Source organism: Eptesicus fuscus, chromosome 2 (assembly GCF_027574615.1).
Source record: "Eptesicus fuscus isolate TK198812 chromosome 2, DD_ASM_mEF_20220401, whole genome shotgun sequence".
Lineage (NCBI taxonomy): Eukaryota > Metazoa > Chordata > Mammalia > Chiroptera > Vespertilionidae > Eptesicus > Eptesicus fuscus.
Genome location: NC_072474.1, coordinates 15,493,930 through 15,519,990, shown reverse-complemented (window position 1 = coordinate 15,519,990; position 26,061 = coordinate 15,493,930). Strand labels below are relative to the sequence as shown.

The 26,061-nt window shown below is 39.5% G+C and overlaps 1 protein-coding gene across 2 annotated transcripts in view; it reads left to right on the top strand.

Moving 5' to 3' along the window:
- Positions 1-26,061, top strand: part of YME1L1 (YME1 like 1 ATPase) — a 69,195-nt gene that overhangs the window by 31,643 nt on the left and 11,491 nt on the right. For both annotated transcript variants that reach the window (XM_054725618.1, XM_054725614.1), the window contains 9 exons: positions 5,061-5,170; positions 6,398-6,548; positions 6,931-7,014; positions 9,748-9,830; positions 16,783-16,873; positions 21,237-21,389; positions 22,844-22,976; positions 24,435-24,497; positions 25,537-25,649. In XM_054725618.1, the coding sequence (XP_054581593.1) occupies positions 5,061-5,170; positions 6,398-6,548; positions 6,931-7,014; positions 9,748-9,830; positions 16,783-16,873; positions 21,237-21,389; positions 22,844-22,976; positions 24,435-24,497; positions 25,537-25,649 (981 nt within the window). The remainder of the gene's footprint in view (positions 1-5,060; positions 5,171-6,397; positions 6,549-6,930; positions 7,015-9,747; positions 9,831-16,782; positions 16,874-21,236; positions 21,390-22,843; positions 22,977-24,434; positions 24,498-25,536; positions 25,650-26,061) is intronic.

Genomic DNA, 26,061 nt, shown 5'->3' with positions numbered 1-26,061 from the left:
GGCTACCATAGAGGAAGGGAGTTGGAAAGTAGGTAAAAAATGGTGAAGGAGGTCAATTGCGTGGTGATGGATAGCAACTCGGTTTTTGGGGCTGATAATTTTATAGCATGTACAGAAGTCAAATTATAATGTGCACCTGAGATTTATATAATAAAAAATAAAAAAGTTACAAGATGCTGTGTATAATTTTATATTGTAAATAAAAATGTGTTTGAACATAATTATTCAAGCTATAAATTAGCAAAATTGACACAATAAGAGATAAGACAATACCGTAAAAATGGAAAGGTATAGTTTTCAAATATAATTCCTTTGCCCCAAAGCACTAGGCTCAGATGGCTTTATGGTTACATTCTGTTTCCCAGGATTAGCAGTCTCTTGTTATTTAAAACTGTTTTATTAATAAGAAAAGATAAAATAGGCTTTCCTGTTTATTTCATGAAATGACTGACACTCAAATATTAGCAACAAAAAAATACAAAGGATCGATTTAACTTAATAATATAGATACAGAAACCCTGAAATCTGAAGAAGCAAGTTTACAATGTGCTAAAAATTATGATTAAGGAGTAAAAGAGAGAAGAAAAGCAATGTTATTTCAGTGTATGTTAAAAAAAAAAAAAAGCTGTGTGGTATATTTTAATTGTTGTGCTTCCTAAAAATTCTTAGAAAGTTAGAATAAAATTTTTAGTTTCTTAAGGATAGCTATTGGATATCATTAATATTAGAAACAAGGTGTGTAACATCCTATGTTTGTGCAGTGGTAATTTGGAGGTTCTGAGCAATATGATTAAAAAGAAAAAGAAGGGAATCCTATCCTATCTAATAATAGACAAATATGCAAATTGACCGCACCTTCACTATGCCCAAGCCACGCCCACCAGCCAAGCCACGCCCACCAACCAATCAGGACGAATATGCAAATTACCCCAACAAAGATGGCAGCTAATTTGCATATCAAGACAGCCTAGAAAGAAGCCAAGAGCTGCAGAAGGGAGCAAAGCTGCAGAGAAGCAAGCAAGCCGGGGGGAGGAGAAGGGAGGAGCTGAGGCGGGGCCGGAGGAGAAAGAAGTTGAGCAGGCGGGGCCAGGGGAGAAGGGGCGGGTCCGGGGGAGAAGGGAGGAGCGGAGGCGGGTCCAGGGAAGAAGGGAAGAGTGGAGGCGGGGCCGGGGGAGAAGGGAGAAGCGGAGGCGGGGCCGGGGGAGAAGGAAGGAGAGTGGGCTGGTGGAGAAGGCGGGGCGGGGGAGAAGGGAAGAGCGGAGGCGGGGCCAGGGGAGAAGGGGCAGGTTGGCGGAGAAGGTGGGCCAGGGGAGAAGGAAGGAGAGCGGGCTGGTGGAGAAGTTAGGAAAGCAGGGGGGCTGGCGGAGAACGCGAACGCGGGGCGGGGGACAAGGGAGGAGAGCAGGCAGGGCTGGGTAGAGTGCAGCAGGAAACGCTATTGCAGGATTTTTCCTGCAACGGGAACGCTAGTCTAATAATAGAGTAACATGTAAATTACCATCACTCCGCTACGCCCACGATTGGGTGGCGGGAGGCTGGGGGCGGGACTCGGGGTGGCCTATCCGGCCATTGAGAGGCACAGATCCGCTGCCACTGAGGGGGGCTACCCTGCTGTTGAGAGGCGCAGGGGGCGGAGTCCCGCCCCCTGCGCCTCTCAATGGCCAGATCTGCGGCCACTGAGGGGGCCTGCCGCGGACACCCAGCTGCGCCTCTCACGGCAGGGTAGCCAGGTGTCCGCAGCAGCCCCCCTCAGCGGCCGTTGAGAGGCGCAGGGGGCGGGAGTCCTGCCCCCTGCGCGTCTCAACAGTAGGGTAGCCCCCCTCAGCGGCCACGGACCATCAAAAGTGGGGGAGCTGGGTGCCTGTCTGCTCCGGCACCAGGCCTTTCAGAAGCCTCCGCTGAGCCGAAGGCTTCTGAAAGGCCTGGTGCACCAGCGGACAGGCACCCAGCTCCCCCGTGAAAAGCGAAAGCGTGTAGGGGACCCTACACGTGCATGATTCAATCATGCACTGGGCCTCTAGTTATATATAAGCTAAAAGAAGGGGGCCCTAGCCACTTTGGCTCAGTGGATAAAACATCTGCCTGCAGAGCAAAGGGTCCTGGGTTTGATTCTGGTCAAGGGCATGTACCTTGGTTACAGGCTCCTCCGTGGCTCAGATCCTGGTCAGGGTGCATGCAGGAGGCAACTGATTGATGTGTTTCTCTCACATCAGTATTTCTCTCTGTCTTGCCCTCTCTCTGAAAATCAATGGAAATATATCCTCGGGTGAGGATTTAAAAAAATGGGGGGCAGAATTAAAATTTTAGGTGAGAGGCTTGTTTATCAGGATATTCAAGAAAATCAACTGAAAGGCTATTCAAGTAGTAAGAGTTCATTACATAGGTACCATGTAAGATAAATGCATAAAAATCAATAGTTATTTTAGCAATAGGTTTTATTTACAGTTTTTTCAAAACCCATTATGTATTTTATCCTGACAAGAAACATGCAACGTAATGTATACACACACACATATATAAATATATGTCTCTGCATAGAAACTTCACTGAAAGAAGTAAAGGAAGAGCTGAGTAAAATACAAAGAAAAATACCATAGTCCTTTATAGAAGGACTTAGTATTATAACAATACCAATTCACACCTAAATTTATCAATTCAGTACAATTCTAGTAAAGACTTGTTATGAAAATTAAGTTGATTTTAAACTTGGATGTAAAAAAAACACACAACAGAATCTGATTCTTTTCTTACATTAAAACAAAAGTTCCAAGTAGGTAAAGGTCTGACAAAAGAAGCATTAGATGAAGTCCGTAGAATACCTTTAAAATCATAGTTTGGGTGTTTGAAAGAGCAATAATATTCAAGTTATTAAAGTGAGACCATTCAATATCTGTTTTCTTTTGTGGGCTTATTAATTTTCTCCATTTTTCTACTTATGATAAAGCACAATACAGAAGCTCTGCTGGCATGGCTCAGTGATTGAGCATTGACTTGTGAACCAGGAGGTCATGGTTAGATTCCCAGTCAGAGCACATGTCCAGGTTTTGGGGTGTGTGCAGGGGGGAGCTAATCAATGATTCTATCTCATTACTCATGTTTCTACCTCTCTCTCCTTCTCCCTTCCTCTTTGAAATCAATAAAAAGGTATTTTTTAAAAAGTACAATGCAAAAAACTATAGATTAAAAGATAGGGCTACCTTAATTTTATAAGTTACTGTATCAATTAAGAGACAAAGACATTAAAATAAATGTTTGAAATAAATATAACTGAAGGTTAGTATACATGACATCCATATTCTACAAATGAAAATATGTGCACAGGTCATGCATGAGTAATCAATTTACTAAAGAAGTAAAAAAGCCTATCTAATAAAAGAGTAATATGCAAATTGACCATCACTCCAACACACAAGATGGCCGCCCCTATGTGGTCAAAGATGACTGCCCCCATGTGGACACAAGATGGCCGGCACGGGAGGGCAGTTGAGGGGGACCAGGCCTGCAGGGGAGGGCAGTTAGGGGCGACCAAGCTGGCAAGGGAGGGCAGTTAGGGTTTACTGGGCCAGCAGGGGAGGGCAGTTGGGGGTGACCAGGCCTGCAGGGGAGGACAGTTAGGGGCGACCAGGCTGGCAGGGGAGGGCAGTTAGGGGCGACCAGGCCAGCAGGGAAGGGCAGTTAGGGGTGACCAGGCCAGCAGGGAAGTACAGTTAGGGGCAATTGGGCCGGCAGAGGAGCAGTTAGGCGTTGATCAGGCTGGCAGGGGAGTGATCAGGGGGTGATCAGGCTGGCAGGCAGAAGCAGTTAGGGGCAATCAGGGAGGCAGGCAGGTGAGCGGTTGGGAGCCAGCAGTCCTGGATTGTGAGAGGGATGTTCGACTGCCCTCAAGGGGTCCCAGATTGGAGAGGTTGCAGGCTGGGCTGAGGGACACACACACACACACACACACACACACACACACCGTGCACGAATTTCATGCACCGGGCCTCTAGTAATCAATAAAAATAAATTGTTTTCAGTATTTACTCTTACTTCTATTCCAAGATGCAAATTAAAACAAAATACTACTTTTTGCCCATCAGATTTATACAAATTAATAAGATTTATGTTACCCATTGTTGCAAAGGCTGTGGAGAAAAGGATAATCATATTCATTGGTGGGTGTATAAATTGATAATAACTTTCTAGAGGCAATTAAGTGTTAAGCCATGTAAATCTTACAGTTTTAGGAATTTAGTCTACATGTACTGAAAGAGAATAGGCATAAGAATTTTACTGCAGCATTATTTTTAGCAATAAAAAATAGGAAGCGCCCTAGCTGGTTTGCTCAGTGGATAGAGTGTCTGCCTGCAGACTGAAGGGTCTTGGGTTCTATTCCAGTCAAGGGCACATGCCCAGATTGTGGGCTTGATCCCCAGTAGGGAATGTGCAGGAGGCAGCTAATCAGTGATTCTCTCTCACCATTGATGTTTCTATTCTCTCTCCCTCTCCCTTCCTCTCTGAAATCAATAAAAATATATTTAAAAAAAAATAGGAAGCAACTAATGTCTGGAGTAGAGAAATGGTTAAATAAATTGCTTTACCCAGATAAAAAATTGGGAAACTATAAACAGCCATTAAACTGAAAGTACTGTCTGACCTAATTTGAAAATGTCCATGATATATTAAGTGAAAGTAAACAATGGCAAAAAGTTATGACTTATTTTTATAGAAAGAACTTGTTTAAACACATAGAAGTGTAGTCATCGAATTGTTAAGCAACACTGGTTACTTATAGGAAGTAGGAGTGGGATTTGAGGAATTAGGAGACACTGATTTTTATTTGATATGCATCTATGTTTCGTTTTTTACATTTTTAAATTACCAAAATAAAAGTAAAGTCGATTACATAGATCAATCCATTTTAATGACAAGTGTGTTGAAGTGTCAGGGAAAGAACTGGTAAAAAATAAGATGAAGACATAGGATGTACAGGTCTGGTGTCAGCATTTTGAATCTTAGGCATAATTCTCTTCTTGTACAAAATGTACGATGAGAAGTAAATGTGATATTGTTTCATTCAGTTTTCATACAGTCTCGGGGTTTTAAAACGTTAAAATCAAGAACACGACGTCTACAGTCCACCTCTGAAAGATTAGCAGAAACACAGTATATAGCACCATCATTTGTGAAGGTAATTAGACCATTTTTGTTTGTTTGTTTGTTTGTTGTTTGTTTGTTTGTTTGAAAGAGCAATAATTTTCAAGTTATTAAAATGAGACCCTTCAATATCTGATTTCTTTTGTGGGCTTATTAATTTTCTCCATTTTTCTACTTATGATAAAGGATGAATATCCTGTGTAATCCTAACTACAACTCTTCTGGGTGTCAAACTTCTCTCTCCACTGGCCTATTAGACATCTCACTCTGTTTCTTCTCCCTACCAACCTGTACCTGCTAATGAGTAGCATCCACTCAAGCTAGTAGCCTGCTGATCAACTTTGATGTGTCCATCTTTTATCTCCCACATCCATTAATCACTAAGTCCTGTTGATCACTAAAATCCTGTTGATCCAACCCAGCCTCTTGAGTCTCTGTTTTATCCCCTCCCAGTTCTGTTCATAGACTATTACAGTAATCTAGGCAAGAAATGGTTACAGGCACTCAGGTAGTCTACATGCCTTTAGTTTTACTACCTTCAGTTTAGACTCCAGACTGCCACCCACCAGTGCATGTAAAATGTATTACATGTCATAATTGTAGTTCTCTGCTTTATTGTTACCTGCCATGATACACAAGGCATGTTATTGTTTGTTCTCCTGCTTACATTTTTTTTTCCTCATCTCTCAATGTGTAACCCCCTCTGTACCCCTACCGTCCTCCTCTTTTGGCATTTTAAAGTCCTGTCACATAATCTTGTAGTTCTTCAGCTCTAAAGACTGTTGTTTCATGCCTTTTTAGATTGTGCTGTTTATTCTCTGCGGCTAAGGTATCCCATTCTCTGAAAGGCCTTTCTTGACTTCCTTAGGTAGCATTTAGTTTACCACCATACCTAGTACTTCTAATATAATGTCAGAACTTTATATATCTCTCCCCAATAGATGGAAAGCATTCAGATAATTGTTTATTCATCAAAGGAGTTTGAACATCAAGCAATTAGAACCCTAAGTCAACCTGTTTTAAGTATAGTGTTCTTACAGAGAGTTTCTTGATTGACATAGGTATAGGACCCACTGTTTGTTTCCTAGCCATTGATTAAGTAATTTATTATTGAGTTTTTATAAAATTTGTCACACTAACAATAAAATTAAAAAATTCTAGAATTTCAATAAATTTTTGAGTGTGTGAGTGGTCAGTATTTCTGGGGAGTGTTACTACCTTTTACAGTTAGTTAATACTGTTGAATTGCTTGTGTATTTAGGGATTTCTTTTGCGGGACAGGGGATCAGATGTTGAGACTTTGGACAAACTCATGAAAACCAAAAATATACCTGAAGCTCACCAAGATGCATTTAAAACTGGTTTTGCAGAGGGTTTTCTGAAAGCTCAAGCACTAACACAAAAAACCAATGGTAAGCTAATTTGACATTCATGTTTGAAGAGAGTGTATGAAAGGAAGTCAAAGTTCTATTTCAAGTGATTATGAATAACTTTTCTACTACTTATCCAATTTTTAATTGGTTATATTGTATTATGTTTATAACTGAAGCTGTGCAGAAATTGGAAATATCTGCTGGTATTTTCCCTTTCTCAACTGAGAAACCAAAGTCAAGGCTTTATGAAGTTTTTGGTAGCAGGGTGTTAAAAGGAAATTATGGCAGTTATGCAAAAGAACACCAGGTCCCAAAATTGTGTGTGATGAAATATGATTACCATCAGTAACCTAATGTTTGCATCTCATCGAGCTGTCATTTCTTATTGATATAATTTGATTTACTGCTTTTTCTTCTCCAGATTCTCTAAGACGAACTCGTCTGATTCTCTTTGTTCTGCTGCTATTTGGCATTTATGGACTTTTAAAAAACCCATTTTTATCTGGTAAAGTTTCTTTTTATTTATCTGACTTATTAATCTTAAAAATATTTCACATACTCATTTCTTTTTCATAGTCTAATTAATATTTAAGACTTAAAGAAAATTTTACATTGATTTGTAGATTACAAGAAAAGTTTCTTTAGGCACTGTACAAATTCAAGTTTTGCGCATTTTGAGAAAATAATGTTTTTTGGAAGTTCCAAGGATTGTGTTAGAGTGAAAATGATATTTCAACTTCTAGTAGCGATAGTGGTTGGTTTACTAGATTTTAATCCTCACAGAGGTTCACTATTGATTTTTTTTTAAGAGAGGAAGAAGAAGTGGGGGAGACAGAGAAAGAGAGAACGAGAGAGAACATCGATTAGTTGCCTCCTACACACCTCTACCAGGGATTGAACCTGCAACCTAGGTATGTTCACTTACTGGGAATCAAACCCTAAACTTTTTGGTGTATGGGATGACACTCCAACCAACTGTGCCACCTGGCCAGGGCTATATCTGTCCAATTATTAAGTTAAAAAACTATGGAGCAGAATTTTATAATAGCAGTACAAAATGATACAGTTATTTTAAAGACAAATTAATAAATTGAATGAATTGAAAATTACTTTATATAAAATTAAATGTGTCCTATAGTTTTACAGTTTCCCAATCTAAAATGAAGTAATAATGTGAGGTTTAAGTGGTTCAAATTGCTTTTTCAACTACTGTTTTTACTTTCTTCATGATTACCTTGAGAGAAAAGGAACTGATGTATTATTAAGAATATCAGTTGATTTGGATCAGGACTTCATTCTAGAACTTGCATGTAGCCTGAGATATATATTGTTAACGTTTTTGTGTGACATGAAACCTGAGACCCAAGTTTTTAACATCCATAAATTGCTTTTACATCTAGATTACCGTCTCATGCTTCCTTCTGGTTTAAAAAAAGAACCAGTTTCCGGCTGGTGTGGCTCAGTGGTTGAATGTTGACCTATGAACCAGCAGGTAGCGGTTCGATTCCCAGTCAGGTCACAAGCCTGGGTTGTGCGCTCTGTCTCTCTCTCTCCCTCTCTTCCTCTCTGAAATCAATAAAGAAATATACATAAATATTTTTTTTAAAACCCACTATAAGATGATAGGTTGATATTAGTGGGTTGTTAGAGGGAGGGATGGCATGACCACTGATTATTCTTTTTTCTTTTTTAATTAATGGCTTACATTAAGCAAAACATATATTACAGTATGAAATGCACTGCCTTTGGGTAATTACTCTAATTTTTTATTAGGTCCAACTGTTTCTGCTGCAAATTTATTAAATCCATTATATAAAGTCTTAAAAAGTAGTTTAGTGGGCTAAACTAATTATGTGTATTCTAGAATTACTATTTTAAACCTGCTCTCCTGACTTGTATGTTCTTGATTTGCTAAGTATTTCTTGTTAATCCTATGTTTTTGCCTGCTCAGTTGTGGCTTTTATATTTCAGTATCCTAAAGACAGTATTTGTGACTTATTCTGAGGAAATTAGAAATTGCTTAGTTTACTCATTCATATCTGTCGAGTCTAGAAGTTTACTCAAGAGGGAGAGGTTTAAGAAAGCTTTTTGTTACCTAGTTTGTTTGTTCTCCATAGTCGATCCCAGATATTTTACTATTCTACCAAACTTTTACTATCTTTTTAAAAAATATATATTTTTTTGATTTCAGAGAGGAAGGGAGAGGGAGAGAGAGATAGAAACATCAATGATGAGAGAAAATCATTGATTGGCTGCCTCCTGCACGCCTCCTACTGGGGATCGAGCCTGCAACCCCGGGCATGTGCCCTTGATCAGAATCGAACCCAGTACCCTTTAGTCCGCAGGCTGATGCTCTATCCACTGAGCCAAACCAACTAGGGCTTTTACTACTTTTCTTATTCTTAGTGATATCATTATTGATAAATCATCTAACAGCATATAATAACAGTTGTCAGAGGAAGAAGGCTGTTTAAAAAGTGCAAGTGTGATGCCCTGACCGGTGTGGCTCAGTGGATGGAGCGTCTGCCTGCGGACTGAAGGGTCCCGGGTTCGGTTCCTGTCAGGGGCATGTACCTTGGTTGCAGGCGCGTCCCCAGTAGGGGGTGTGCAGGAGGCGGCTGGTTGGTGTTTCTCTCTCATTGATGTTTCTGGCTCTCTGTCCCTCTCCCTTTCTCTCTGTAAAAATCAATTAAAAAAATACTAAAAAAAAAAAATTGCAAGTGTTAAGCTTCACTTTTTTTTTTTAAATGCCTAGATTTGTATGCTAGATTAAGGCAAAATATTTCAAACTGTAGATCTCTTGATTGGTTGTATCATGATAACTGAAGATGATTGTTAAAAATGCAAACTCTATGGTGCCCTTTTCCTAAATCTACAAACCAGAAGTTCTGTGCCATGGCCTGAGAACCTGCATTAACACATAATTCAAGTGATGTTTATGCATACTGGATTTTGAGAGCCATTGGTTTAAGATTTCTGTCATTGGCTATTACAAGGAGAAAAAAAATATAATCCTTAGTTTTAATTGGAAAGTACAATGATGTAATTTTAATGAGTCATTTATTCCTTGAATTATGGTCCAGAAATCCAGAAAACCTAGTGTTTACTCCTCACTCTAATTTAATGTATGTGACGTTAGATATATAATTTGTCTGGGCTTTGCTTTCTTCCTTCTGAAAAAATAAGGTGGTTGGAATTCTATGAATCTGTCAAACATATAACATTTTGTTTCCTTTAGTCCGCTTCCGGACAACAACGGGGCTTGATTCTGCAGTAGATCCTGTCCAGATGAAAAATGTCACCTTTGAGCATGTTAAAGGAGTAAGTTAAAAAGTTTACCTTCACCTCTTTAAACATTAGCTGTATAAGGTCAGGTCAATATTTAATTCTAAAGGTGTGAATAATAGAAAATACATATATTGGTCTCTGCCCCTAGTACCTGGAGCAGAGCTCCTAAAACACTCATAATTTCCTATGTGATGAGAGAACTGGAAGCATCTTTTGTTCAACTATTTGGCCTTTGAGCACTATTTCTGATACTGAGCTTCTAAATCCCTTGGAATTTCTTGGATGATATGAAGCATCTTCTTTTTTCTGTTTTTATTTTTTTAATTTAATAAATCTTTATTGTTCAGATTATTATAATTATTTCTCCTTTTCCCCCCTATAGCTCCCCTCCACCTGGTTCCCACCCCACCCTTGGCTCTTACCTCCCCTCCCAGCCCCCCCGCCACTGTCCTCATCCATAGGTGTACCATTTTTGTCCAGTCTCTTCCTGCACGCCCCTTAACCCCTTTCCCCCTGAGAATTATCAATCTACTCCCTTTCTATGCCCCTGATTCTATTATATTCACCAGTTTATTCTGTTCATCAGATTTTTAATTCACTTGATTTTTAGATTCACTTGTTGATAGATATGTATTTGTTGTTCATAATTTTTATCTTTACCTTTTTCTTCTTCTTCCTCTTCTTAAAGAATACCTTTCAGCATTTCATATAATTCTGGTTTGGTGGTGATGAACTCCTTTAGCATGTTCTTATCTGTGAAGCTCTTTATCTGACCTTCCATTCTGAATGATAACTTTGCTGGGTAGAGTAATCTTGGTTGTAGGTTGTTGCTATTCATCACTTTGAATATTTCTTGCCACTCCCTTCTGGCCTGCATAGTTTCTGTTGAGAAATCAGCTGACAGTCGTATGGGTGCTCCCTTGTAGATAATTAACTGTTTTTCTATTGCTGCTTTTAAGATTCTCTCTTTGTCTTTTGCCCTTGGCATTTTAAAAATGATGTGTCTTGGTGTGGTCCTCTTTGGATTCCTTTTTTTTGGGGTCCTCTGCACTTCCTGGACTTGTAAGTCAATTTCTTTCACCAGGTGGGGGAAGTTTTCAGTCATTATTTATTGAAATAGGTTTTTCAGTATTTTGCTCTCTCTCTTCTTCTGGCACCCCCATAATTTTGATGTTGATATGCTTGAAGTTGTTCCAGAGGCTCCTTACACTATCTTCAAATTTTTGGATTCTTTTTTCTTTTTGCTTACCCGGTTGAGTGTTTTTTGCTTCTTCTTATTTCAAATTTGATTCTTGCGTTCCTCTAGTCTGCTGTTGGGTCTCTGTATATTTTTTATTTCAGCTAGTGTGTGTTTAATTTCTAGTTGGTCCTTTTTCATAGCCTCGAGGGTCTCGTTAAATTTTTCAGCCTTTTCTAGGAAATTCTTGAAAAACCTTAAAACCGTGGTTTTGAACTCTATGTCCATTCGTTTGTTCTCCTCCATTTCTTTCGTTTGTGATCTGTTTCTTTGTCTCCGCATTTTCGCTGCTTCCCTGAGTTGGTAGGGTAGCTTTGTGTGGTAGGTGACCTATAGGGCAAATATATAGCTTTGTGTGGTAGGTGACTTATAGTTACCTGAGGTGGACGCTCTTGGTGCACCCCTTAGTGGACTGTGTATACAGACTAGTTGTAGTTAAGTCTTGATTGTTGTTGGTGTCACTGGGAGGAATTGACCTCCAGGCCAATTGGCTGTGAGAACCCACTGTGTCTATAATGGAAGAACTGCTGTGCTAGAGACACGCTTATGGGCAGGACTTGTCTCAGTGGGGCTTTGGTGCTCACTGAGTCTGCCTCTTGAATGTGTCACTTATGGATGTGAATAGTTGAAATCTGGTGTCGTCTCACACTGACCACTAGATACACTAGCTTCTGGATCTCCAATGGGTGCAGGTCAGCTACTCTCTGAGGCCACCCAGCAGGAGCTACAGAGAGAACTACAGTTTTCTCCTCTTTCCTTGGGGTTTGGAGGTTTTGGAGGTGTCTGACCAGAGCTGCAGTTTGTTAGGTTAAGCTGCGATAGGGCAGGCCATTTATATGCAAAAGCCGCTGGGTGGATCTTGGGTGGGTTTGTAGATTGTGTGGGGCGGGGTCTCAGAAAGTCACTAGGCTAGGGAGTGGCAAACAGCGATGGCTGTCAGTCAGCCATCTCTGTGTCTCCGCGTTTCCAAGTCCCCATGTCCCGCGCCCCAACACAGTAAACAATGATTGTTGAGCACACCTCTGCAAGAAAGTCACCCTCACTTTCCGATCCATGGCAGACAGTCCAGCTTCTCCTCATAGGAGTTTGGGTCCCCAGGGCCTCCCCAGAAACTGGAGTTCAGAGTAATTGGGAGGTTGTCTCCCTTGAGGTAGAAAAAAGTAGTGCAGCCAGTTGCCTGCTGCCAGCCTGATTCAAGCACCTCCATACCTCAGCTTTTCAGCACTTGTACACGTCTCAATGCTCTTTTCTCTTTCCCTCTAGTTGTAGAACTTCCACTCAGCCACCTTTCCCGTGGTTCTGGGTGATAGACGTTTTGTCTTTTAGTTGTAGTTTTGAAATTGTTGTGCGAGGCAGCAGTTCAGGTGTTTACCTATGCCTCCATCTTGGTTTTCTCTCAAGGAGTGTCTTCTGTTCTAATGAGGTGTCTGTTGGTGGGCTACTGGATAGTTTTAGGATGAGGGCTGCTTACCAGAAAGACCAAGCCATAATTAGAAGCTTGGAGTGCCTAGATCTAATCCTTGAGTGAATAAAATGGTTCATTGCTAGTTCATAGGCAATTAATTAAATTATTGGTTTGACAAATAATTAATAGTGTCTTTTAAGTGCAAATCCCTGTTTTATGTACTGGGATAGAAGAACTGAAAAAAAATCTCTGCTCTCTTGGAGTTTTAATTCTAACAGGAATTGGACAAGGATATATTTCATATAAGGAAAAAATAGATGTTAAGTGATAAAGGATTATGGTGAAAATAGAGCAAGGTGTAAAGAGGATGGGAAGTTCTGGGATAAAGGTCACAATTTTATTATTTTTAAAATTTTATTTTTCAAATGACAGCTTATATTCAGTATTATTTTGTACTAGTTTCAAGTACAGTATAGTGGTTAGACCATCCTCTTGCTATTTTCAACACCTACTTGACACCATACATAGTAATTAGGACATTGTTGACTATATTCCCTGTGTAGTACTGTATATCCCCATGACTATTTTGTGACTGTCAATTTGTACCTCTTAATTCCTTTACCTTTTTCATCTATTTCCCAACTCTACTCACCTGTGGCAACCAGCAATTTTTTTTTCTCTGTATCTATATATGAGTCTCTCAAATTTTTTTTTAATTAATATATTTTATTGATTTTTTACAGAGAGGAAGAGAGAGGGATAGAGAGTTAGAAACATCGATGATAGAGAAACATCGATTAGCTGCCTCTTGCACAACCCCTACTGGGGATGTGCCCGCAACCAAGGTACATGCCCTTGACCGGAATCGAACCTGGAACCTTTGAGTCCGCAGGCCGACACTCTATCCACTGAGCCAAACCGGTTTTGGCGAGTCTCTTTTAATTTTGTTTGTTCATTTATTTTTTCTTTAGATTCCACACATAAGTGAAATTATATTGTATTTATCTTACTCTATCTGTTTTATTTCACTTAGTATAATACCCTCTAGATCCATGCTATTGCAAATAGTAAAATTTCATTCTTTTTTATGACTGAGAAATAGTCTATTGTATATATGTACCAGCTTTTTAATATACTCATCTATTGATGAACACTGGGGTTGCTTCCACATCTTGGCTGTTGTAAATAACGCAGTAATAAAAATAGGGGTGTATATATTCTTTCAAATAAGTGTTTTGGATTTCTTTGGATATATATCCAGAAGTTGAAGGCTGGGTCATAAGGCAGTTCCTTTTTAAAAAAAATAAAAAAATCTTTATTATCTAAAATATTACATAAGGGAACTATCACCCAAAATAGCCCAAAGGATTCTCACCTACCGCACATGCCCTTCCTACCTGTTTCGATGCAGGTTCCTCTGTAAATTCTTACTTATAAGTCTTCTGTTCAGCTAGTGGACAGATGATTATTCAAGTTGATTGTTCTGCACTTTAGCCAATACTCTGATATGGTCCTGGGAAGAGGTGAGTGTATCTTCTATCTACTCTGCTGCCATTTTCAAAATTTCTAAAGGTGACTTTTTTTTTTTTTTACTGATTTCAGAGAGGAAGAAAGAGGGAGAGATAGAAACATCAATGATGAGAGAGAACCATTGATTGGCTTCCTCCTGTACGCCCCTGCTGGGGACTGAGCCTGCAACCTGAGCATGTGCTCTTAACCGGAATCGAACCCAGGACCCTTCAGTTCCCAGGCCAACACTCTATCCACTGAGCCAAACCGGCTAGGGCCTAAAGGTCACAATTTTAATTGGGGTGTTCAGGGAATGATTGACTGAGATGGTGACATATAAGTGAAGATTTGAAGAAGATGGGAAAAGCCATACATGTATTTGAATTAAGAACAATTTTTGCTAGAGGAAGAGAGAATAAAGGACCTAAAGAATTAATGTTCATTATTTGTTCATGGAGCTATTGATTTGAGAGAGAGAGAGAGAGAGAGAGAGAGAGAGAGAGAGAGAGAGAGAGAGAGAGAGAGAGAAAAGAGAGAAGGAAGATGGAGAGGGAGCAACATCAGTGTGAGAGAGACACATCCATTGATTGTTTCCCAAAGGCCCCCTGACCTGGGCTGGGGATCGAATCTGCAACCCAGGTACATTCCCTTGACTGGAAATTGAACTTGTGACACTTTGGTGTGTGGGCCAATGCTCCAACCTTTGAGCCACATTGGCTAGGGCACCTATGTTGTTTTAACATCTGGCCTTCTGCACTAATTTTTGGTATTATTCTGGCAGTAGTGACTTTTGATATCATTTGCATTTGTGACTTTTCTAGTATGCTAACTAGGAAAATGTCTCACCATTTCTGATAGGCAGCTTTTGTAATCTTACATTAAGAGTTTTAAAAATTGAGCTGATGCTCTATTTATTATCTTTGTTGGCAGGATTGGGCTTCATTCATGGTAGAATTGAGTTCTGCAAACAGTTATTTTGAGGATTAAATCTTCTAAACTTTTTTTGGCCACATCCCTTTACAAAATATCATTACGAAAAGGAGGACCTATATAATACTTTCAACAATAAAGATTAAAAATAAATCATTACATCATAGCTCAATTCTAGTTATGCCCTTTGGTATTTATGAGGAACTGAATAATTTATAATCTAGTAGAAATTCCTTATAATGAAAACAACCTCATAATCACAAATTAATGTTTTAAGTTAAACACAGATCCCTTATCATTAATATAGCATGGCAATATACTGTTATTAACATATCATCCTACCTAATAAAAGAGTAATATGCAAATTGACCCTAACTCTGCTACACCCACAAGCCACGCCCACCAGCCAATCAGGAGCAAAAATGCAAATAAACCCAAATAAGATGGCTACAGCCACAGAGAGCAGTAGGGCGGCTTGGGTTTCCTCAGCAACAGGGAAGCCAAGATTTCCACCTGCCCTTACCAGCCTAAGCCTCCACTCAAGGCTACAAAGTTTCAATTATAGAAGGTAAACAAATTCAAACAGAAATGGCGGCAGCTACGGAGCTGGAAAGAACAGGAGGCAAGGGTTTCCCCCGGCAACGGAGGAAGCAAAGCTTTCCGCACACCCTTGCTGGCCCAGGCCTCTGCTTAAGCCTACAAAGTTTCAATTATAGAAGATACAACAATCCCAAGAGAAATGGCTGCCAGCCAGGGAGCAAGCAGGAGGCTTGGCTCTGCTCCAGGCTACAAAGTTTCAATTGTAGAAGATAAATAAATTCCAGATACCAGGGCCTCCTCTTGGGTCGCCAGGGGGCGTGGCTGGCCTGCAAACCACCACAGGCCCCTTGCTCAGGCCGCCCCATGCCCCAAGGGAACCCCCATCCTGATCTGGGACACCCTTCAGGGCAAACCAGCTGGCCCCCACCCCTGCACCAGGCCTCTATCCTATCTAATAAAAGAGTAATATACAGATTGACCATCACTCCAACACACAATATGGCTTCCCCCATGTGGTCAAAGATCCTGCCCCTATGTGGACACAAGATGGCCAGCATGGGAGGGCAGTTGGGAGGGACCAGGCTTGCAAGGGAGGGCAGTTGGAGGCGATCAACCCTGCAGGGGAGGGCAGTTAGGGGTGACCAGGCCGGCAGGGGAGGGAAGTTGGGGGCAAACAGACTGGCAGGGGAGAAGTTAGGCATCAATCAGGCTGGCAGGGGAGTGGTTAGGGGTTAATCAGGCTGGCAGGCAGAAGCGGTTAGGGGCAATCAGGAAGGCAGGCAGGCGAGCGGTTGGGAGCCAGTAGTCCTGGATTGTGAGAGGGATGTCCGATTGCCCATATAGGCCCGATCCCGGTGGGTAGTTGTCCGATGGGTCCCAGATTGCAGAGGGTGCAGGCTGGGCTGAGGGACACCCCTCTCCCCCTCCGTACACGAATTTCGTGCACCGGGCCTCTAGTATGGTAATATACTTATTAATAAAATATAGTAAGTACACATAATTTGCCCTTGAAGCTTATAACCAGGTCCAAAAAAAAAAAAAAATTCTGGATTTTAAACTTGATCAAATACCACTGACATATATGAATAGAACTTTTAATATAATAGTTTTTGTTAACTGGAGGAAGCACTATTTTTTAACAATGTAAGAAGTTTAAAATGTATTTTGTGGGCATATATAAGTAGACTTTGCATAATAGGCAGTAAGGGCCAGGAAAAAACACTTGGTATATGTATAAAGGGATATTTTTGTATACTCCTTTCACTGAACCAAACAAACAAAAAATTCAAATTTCAATTTCCAAGGAGCAGGCCTTGATAATCAAATCTTTATTTTAAATTGTTTGGTAAATTGTGTCACTTTAGGTGGAGGAAGCTAAACAAGAGTTACAGGAAGTTGTGGAATTCTTGAAAAATCCACAAAAATTTACTGTGCTTGGAGGCAAACTTCCAAAAGGTAAGATATTTTTCCTTTACCAGATTGGCCATAAAAAAATACTGTAATATATTACTAACTTAATAGTTATCAGATTTAACTGATTAATCAAGTTTAGTTCTTAATTACTATTTCACAAATAACTGCTCCTTCTGAACATACCTTTCTATAACCTTTTTTTGTGTAATTTAAAATTTTATCATACAAATTTTAAGTCAGTTTGCAAAAATATGACAAAGAACTCTACTCAACCCACACTCAACCATTTTAAAACATTTTGTCCTACTTGCTCATTCACTTTCTTTTTCTTTTTTTTTATTGTTTATAGTATTACATATAGTAGTACACATATCTCCTTTTTTTCCCCCATTGATCTTCCCCCAGCCTCCCCTACCCCTGTCGCATGCCCTCATCCCACACCCCGCCAGTGTCTTGCGTCCATTGGTTGTGCTTATATGCATGCATACAAGTCCTTCGGTTGATCTCTTCCCCGCCTCCCCAACACTCCCTAGCCTTTCTGCTATAATTTGACAGTCTGTTCGGAACTTTACTGCCTCTGTATCTATCTTTTTGTTCATCAGGTTAGAATGTTCTTTATTTTCCATAAATGAGTGAGATCATGTGGTTATTTTTCTTTCATTGTTCATTCACTTTCTTTACATACATATATTTTTTGAACAGTTGAGAGGAAGTTCTGAATATTACATCATATATGCTTCTTTATTCCTAAATAGCTCACTGTATATTTCTTAAGAATAAGGATATTTTCTTTACATAACTCCAGTACAGTTATTAAAATCAGGAAATTTAACAATGATCTAAAACTTATGAAATTCAAATTTTAGTTTCTGTCCTCATAATAACCTTTTTAGTTAAGTTCCCTCATTGCACTCCCAACCCAGGTTCAGGACCCAATCCATGTTCACGTATAACATTTAGATTTTCTTTAATCTGAAAAAATTCCTCAGTTTTTTGTTTTTTTTTAAACGGGAATGAGGGTGAATTTTCTTAAGATCTTAAAAGTTGTATAGAGTACACATAAATTTGTAGAGTGACTCTCAGTTTGGTTTTGTCTGATGTTTTCTCACAGTTATTACTCAGTATGATTTTTTATTTTTAAAAAATATATTTAATTGATTTTTTAGAGAGAGAAGAAGGGGAAGGGATAAAGAGAAACAATGATGATAGAGAAACATTATCAATCAACTGCCTCCTGCACGCCTCCCATTGGGGATCAAGCCCAAAACCTGGTCATGTGCCCTTACCAGGAATTGAGCTAGTGACCTCTTGGTTCATGGGTTGACGACGCTCAACCACTGAGCAACACCAGCCACGCTCAATATGAATTTTAATTACTGTGTGATATTGTGATTTACAATAAAAAACATATTTGGTCTTAGTCCCTGTTACTAATACAGAGCTCTTAAAACCTGGAATATCATAGTGAAGAGAGCAATTAAAGGTGTGTTTTTGCACTAGCTGGTTTGGCTCAGTAGATAGAGAATCGACCTGTGGACTGAAAGGACCCAGGTTCGATTCCAGTCAAGGGCACATGCCCAGGTTGCTTGATCCCCAGTAGGGGGTGTGCAGGAGGCAGCGATCAGTGATTCTCTCTCATCATTGATGTTTCTATCTCTCTCTACTCTCCCTTCCTCTCTGAAATCAATAAACATATATATTAAAAGAAAGGTGTGTTTTGTTGTATTAATGAAGTAACTTTTAGAAAACACTTGAAGATGGGGGCAGGTTGCCTGGAGAACCTATTCTGTGCTTAGAAGGTTGGAACATTTAGTACCAGCGCACCCAGCCATTTCCCCACCTCTGGGGAGTGAGAAGGGCTTGAGGTTGAATCATTGTTCAATATCAATTATTTTAATTAATCATGTCTATGTAATGAGGTCTCCAGAAACCCAGAAGGATGGGGTTTGCTTGCCCCACCATAAGGTTGCTTAATTATCATACTATAATAAACTAGTAATCTACTAAGTAAATGTTTCTCTGAGTTCTGTGAATTACTCTAGCAAATTAACCATACTGAAGGAGGAGGACATTGGAACCTTTGACTAGCTAAAAAGCATAGGAAATAACCTAGTCTTCCTTTGGAAATCTCTCAAGAGGGAGGGGGAACAATATTATGGTACTGAGTTCTTAACTTGTGGGAATCTAATGCTATCTCCAGGTAGGTAGTATCAGAATTGAATTGATTTGTAGGATAAACAGCTGATGTGAGAATTGCTTATTGATGTAAGGGAAAAACCCAGTATTGGATTTAGGTGCAGAATTGTAATGACTTTATGGTGTCCTTCTAGATGGTTGTAGTATACTTTAACCATTTATATTGAACTTTTAAATTATTTCTTTATTTTACTACTTAAACTAGCACTGTTATGATTATCTTAATATCTTAAGCCTTTGCCTACATGTTTAATTATTTCCTTAGAACAAATTCTAGATTTATTCATTTATTGTCTGTAAATTATTGTAGATTCCAATGCTAGAAATGGAGTTAGTGAGTTCAAGGGGCACTACTATATAAGGCTTATTTTTGTACTCTATAGTATCTCTACTGGGAATGTTCAGTGGTATATAAAAATAGCTGCATGAATCTTTCTTAATGTAGAGTTCACTTATTAAATCAGTACTGTAACGTCTTTAAGGAACATCTTTAAAACAAACAAAAATTACATTTTTCTTTCTGACCAAAGGAATCCTACCTAATAATAGAGTGATATGCAAATTGACCGTACATTCGCTATACCCACCAGCCACACCTACCAGCCACGCCCACCAGGAAACTGTTGCAGGGATGTTGGGGTGCGGCGGAGCCCAAAGCCAGGAAAGCAGAGGCTTTCCCGGCCTTGGGCACCAGCGGGGAGCCTGCACGGATAGCAGGCAACCACCGGGGGTCGGCTCCTGCGATCCATAGCAGGGAGGCTGGGGTGCAGCAGAGACCAAGGCCGCCGCCCAGGGCCAAGCCCTGACCCTGAAAGAAGGCAGAAGGCAGTGGCCACAGCCAAGGCCTGGGTCCCTGGTGCCGGCAGAAAACTGGTGCAGGCAGCCAGGTGAATGAAGGTCTGTTGCACGAATCTTCGTGCAAACAGGCTGCTAGTATTTTATAAATTTGTGGGAAAATTCTCAGGTACCAAGATATAATCTACAGAAATTGATATGAGGATGATTTAAACTAGTTAGGAACAATAACATGAAAATAAAAGTATAGTCTGCAGGATATTTTTGAGTTTTTTAGCTCACGCTGGTTTGTCTAAAGCAAGGATAGAGTAAGGGCCTGTGGACTGAAGGGTCCCAGGTTCGATTCTAGTTAAGGGCACATGCTTGGGTTGTGGGCTCAATCCTCAGTAGGGGGCATGCAGGAGGCAGCCGATCAGTGATTCTCTCTCATCATTGATGTTTCTATTTCTCTCTTTCCCTTTCTCTCTGAAATCAATAGAAAAATACTAGTATATTTTTTTAAGTATTTTTAATATACAGCATTAATACAATTTTGTTGCTTTTTAAAATGTAGTCTGAAAGATGAAAAAGTTATGTAAACCAGGGAATTCTATTATCCTAATATGAAAAACTTGTTAAGAAAATTTTCAGACATACAGAAAAATTAGAAAGAAAGCTGTAGACATTAACTACTTTATTTACATCTAAATATTTTGTTATGCATCACCTAAGAGTAAGGACATTGTCCTAAATAAAAATAATAATTTATCCTATCAAAACTAAACACTATTTTCTTAATTTCATGAACTCTTCAGTATTTTTCAAATTTTTAACAGATGCCCCTAGAATTTTTAAAAATCCACATATTTTTATTGATTTCAGAGAGAAAGGGAGGAGAGAGAAACATCAATAATGAGAGAGAATCATTGATCAGCTGCCTTCTGCATGCCCCGCACTGGGGATTGAGCCCACAACCTGGGCATGTGCCCTGACCAGGAATCGAGCCATGACCTTCTGGTTCATAGGTCAACGCTCAACCACTGAACCATGCCGGCTGGGCCTAAATGATGTGCTTTTTTATGGAGGTGCATCAGTTCAAGGTTCATGCATTACATTTGTTGTTTAGTCTCTTAAACTGTTTTATGTGAATCTTATTTGCTTTATCATAAGTTTATATTCCTTTTCCCCAAGATTTTGTCCTGTCTATGGCTGATACGTAAACAGTATTTAGATGATACAAGAAAATGAGTTATGGAGAAGATCCTGAAGTGAATTATTAGTAGAGAGAAATATATTTTGCTATGTTTCAAAATATTGGTCATTGATGTGCTCATAACCTCAATGTTTTATAAATTAATCATTCATTTTTAAGATGTATATCAGCATTTGTTTTTGTTTTTAATTTCAATTATTCTTGTATACTTTTTTTTAATAGGAATTCTTTTAGTTGGACCACCAGGAACAGGAAAAACACTTCTTGCCCGGGCTGTAGCTGGAGAAGCTGATGTTCCTTTTTATTATGCTTCTGGATCAGAATTTGATGAGATGTTTGTGGGTGTGGGAGCCAGCCGCATAAGAAATCTTTTTAGTATGTTTAAATGTATCTTTTATACAGTACTATTTTTCTTTTAAATTTCAGGGGAAGAGGTTTTTTATTTTACCCTTTCTTTGCTACTTAAGATTGTTATTTAGCTGAACAAAGCTATTTGGGGGTTCTGGTTTCAGGGAATTTTTAAAAAATATGTATTTTTATTAATTTCAGAGAGGAAGGGAGGAGAGAGAGGTAGAAACATCAATGATGAGAGAGAATCATTGATCGGCTGCCTCCTGCACGCCCCCTACTGGGGATTGAGCCCGCAACATGGGCATGTGCCCTGACCAGAAATTAAACCATGACCTCCCAGTATATAGGTTGACACTCAACCTCTGAGCCATGCTGGCCGGGCTGATTTCAGGGAATTTCATGTGTGAACTAAAACAGAATTGTACTTTTTTCCCCAAATACAGTCAGAGTAGCTAATGGAAGTGTTAGATGTCCTTGGGCGCTGCCGAAAAGCTGGGTCTTTCTGTTGTTTTTTTATTTAGTTCATCATTTCTATAGTATGTAATTAACCTCAAACCTGATTGTATATAGGTGAAAGAAGTAGGAAGAATGAGTGAATGCACAGTTGTTTCTATTTATTTGTTTGTTAATCATCACTGGAGAATATTCTTCCCATCAATTTTTATTTATTTTTATTATTATTTTTTAATCCTCACTCGAGGATATTTTTCCATTGATTTTTAGAGAGAGTGGAAGAAAGAGGGAAAGACAGAGAGAAATACTGATGTGAGAGAAACACATCGATTGGTTGCCTCCTGCATGTGCCCTGACCAGGGCCTGTGCCAGGGAGGAGCCTGCAACCAAGGTATGTGCCTTGACCGGAATTGAGCACAGGACCCTTTGGTTCCCAGCCAATGCTCTCGCCACTGAGCCAAACTGGCTAGGACTTTCCATCGATTTTTAGAGACAGTGAAAAGAAGTGTTGTGGGGAGAGAGAAGAGAGAAAGAAACATCTATCTGTGGTTGTCTTCCGCACATACCCTGACTGGGGCTGGGGATCAAACCTGCAACCCAGGTACATGCTCTTGACTGGGAATTGAACCGTTGATCCTCTGGTACACAGGTCAATGCTCTAACCACTTAGCCATGTGGGCTACAGCTGTTTTTAATATATATCATTCTTTATGATATAATTATTTTTTTCCTTCTGAGGCTATTTTTTATTTAGCAAAGGTGGAAATTTATTGAAGAACAAGTACAGACTCCCACATGGGGAAGGGGAAAGAATCTCACAGCACAGATTCCCACATGGGAAGGGAGAAAGGGTCCCCTGAGACTATTGTTCTTTATCAGTGAAAAAAAAAAAAAAGAGAACACAACAAAATCTGTTTTGGTGTATTTTCTCCCTAAATATCTTTTTGTTGGCTTTTGACAATTTTGCAGGTTTTTAATATTTATATGATTTTTCATTAAAATTTGAATCTTTTCTGTTTTCTTAGGGGAAGCAAAAGCGAATGCTCCTTGTGTTATATTCATTGATGAATTAGATTCTGTTGGTGGGAAGCGAATTGAATCTCCAATGCATCCATATTCAAGGCAAACTATAAATCAACTTCTTGCTGAAATGGATGGGTAATTGAATCTTCTGTCTTTGGAATATATTTAGTAACATTCTAGAGAGAGGAAAAATCTTATGTTTGTAGGCAACAGAGTAGTCCTTCATGCAAAAAGTCAAGACAAGCTATCTTTAGGATTGTATTGTTTCTAATTCTAATAGCGTAGTTAATGTATCAACTCATTTAAGTTGATGATAGTTGCACCTTTTTTATTTATTACTAGAGGCCCAGTGCACACATTCATGCATGGGTGGATCCCTAGGCCTGGCCGGCAATGAGGGCTGGCCAGGGCGAGGGACAAGGAGTGGGAGGTTGGCCACCGGCCCCAAGAAGGGAGCCAGCCACCACCTACTCCTGGTTCCCCGTCCCAGCCCAGAGCCCTGAAGGCCCTGGTGGAGTTGGGAGAAGAGGTGATGGTTGCTGGGCTGGGTGTGGAAGGAACGGATGCCGTACATCAGATGCCAGCACACCACCACTGCACAGTTCCCCACCTCCCCCGTCCTTCCCTCGCTGCCACTGTGGCAGTCAGGCAGTGGGCCGATCGAGGCCTGCTGGCCTAGGGGAGGGATGGGGTGTGGGAGGTTGGCCGCCTTCCTCGAGGAGGGAGCCGGCCCTTGGCTCCTCAGGAAAAGGCGTCGCTTCTGCCACCATCCACCCCCGGTTCCCCGTCCCAGCTGGGTGCCTGAATGCTCCAGGTAGGGTCGGCAGAGGAGGCAATGGTTGCCGGGCCAGGTGCAGAAGGAACGGCCACCAGTTGTCCATGGGAGGTTGGCTATGGGAGTGCACTGACCACCAGGGGACAGCTCCTGTATTGAGCGTCTGTCCCCTGGTGGTCAGTGCATGTCATAGCGACTGGTCGACTGGTCATTCCGGTCGTTAGGTCGTAGTGGTCGCTTAGGCTTTTATATATACAGATGACAGGAAAACAGTGATTCCTGCTCACATTATTTGGAGGTGTAAAGGGAGAGTATGCTGATCCCTACACAATTTGTGACCAGATTTTAGTGTTGTGACAGATGAAAAAGCTTGCATCAGTTTTCATAATATAAAAAGCAAGAGGTGGGGTTGCTTAGAAAGAAGCAAAAATATTTCTTAAAGTCATATAAGACATCCTGGAACCAAATAGGAAGTTTAGGAGCACATAATTTGAATTGCTAAACGTGAAAATAATTTTCAAAAATGTAGTCAGGTGCCCAAGCTTCTTGTGTCAGGTCATCTCTTCCTAAGTAAGACAAATAATTGTGCAGGTATATAATTATAGATGATTTGGTGATTATATATTAGCAGTTGTAGTGAAGTATACTGGGCTAATATTTGTTTCTTTTAAAAAATAGAGATATCATTTGGGGCATAAAAATACCAATCCTTTTTCTTTGCTGTTATTAAGATTAATGATAAACAGTTTTATGTAGAGCATTTATATATGTGTGTTGTTTTAATTTTTAGTGAAAAGATACTTTTTCTTTTTAAATAGTTTTAAACCCAATGAAGGAGTTATCATCATAGGAGCTACAAACTTCCCAGAGGCATTAGATAAGTAAGTATTAAAAGAAAATTTTTGTGAAGTACTGATATATGTTGGAACATGGATGAACTTTAAAAATATGATGCTAAGGGGAGGAAGCCCATCACAAAACATCATATATGGTTCCCTTTATATGAAGTGTCCAGTATAAGTAAATCCAGGGCAACAAAAAGTAGGTAGATTAATGGTTGCCAGAGGCTGGGTAGAATGGGGAGTGACTATCAGTGGATACGGTTTTTTTTGTGTTTTATTTTTGAGGGGTGATGAAAATTTCTAAAATTAAATTGTGGTGATGGTTACAGAATTCTGAATATATTAAAGAGCTTTGAATTATCCACTTATTTTTTAAATTATAAGAGAAAGTTTATTCAGAAAGTCACAGAGATAGAAAAGGTAAGACAGCTGGGCTGTGTGGGCACAGGAAAGGAGTCACAGAGGCAAAAAGAAGGGCACTTGGAGTTTAGGAAAAAGAAATACAGAGAGAAGGAGACTGGGGGAAGGGAAATTGCTCAAGAGGGAGAAAGAGCATGCTGGCTTATCTACTTTAAATTTGGTAATATGTAAATTATCTCAATAAAGCTGTTAAAAGGACCTTCTGAAAACCTATATGTGACAAAAACTTTTTTGGGTGGAGAGCACTTTTAAAATAAAATTTAGTATAATTTTAAATTTTTATTGATATTATGATAGAAGTTATTCATATTTTTGTTTCATCTAATAGTTTGTCTTTGCCTGAGACTCTAATAGACTGGTATAGAATTATCTGTTCCCTGGCTGATTGACTTGCACATTTTTGTTTCTGAGGGGTGTCTGCTATCTATAGGCACACATTTATCAATATATATATACCTTGTTCTGTCTTCTGGTTATTAAAACTTATTTGAGCCATGTTTTATAAGGAACTATCTGAATACTTATGTTCAAAACTACAGCTAACCTCTGGTTGCATTGTCTTTCCAACCTCTCCTTAGTGTGGTGGTCCTGTTTAACTTTTGACCTTCAGCATAGTCACCTTACTAATTTTCATTTTCTTTTTGTATTCTCTCTTTAGTGCCTTAATTCGTCCTGGTCGTTTTGACATGCAGGTTACAGTTCCAAGGCCAGATGTAAGAGGTCGAACAGAAATTTTGAAATGGTATCTCAATAAAATAAAGTTTGATCAATGTAAGTCTTATTCCATGATACAGACCTTGTTATCTCCATAAAATGGTAATATGTCAATCCACCCTGTTTGTGGTTCTTATTTGAGCAATGTCTTAAAAGACCAGTTCCGTTATAAATCATTTTTTTTTCCATTTATGAGTCCTTTTTTTAAAAAAAGTCCATTTCATACTTAATGCATATCTAGTAGATTTTATCATTTTGAATCCTGATTCTAATGAAAGTTTTCTTTTGAGTATTCAGATAGATAATACTTAAAGATGAATGTATGTATGTTTTTAAAGATGAATGTAAAATATGAAATAATAGAAAAAACACCTGCATATTATGAGCACAGTATCTCATGATATAGTCACTTTGGTGCCAAAGGAGGAGAAAATCACCTGTAAAACAAAACACACGGAAAGGAAGCATC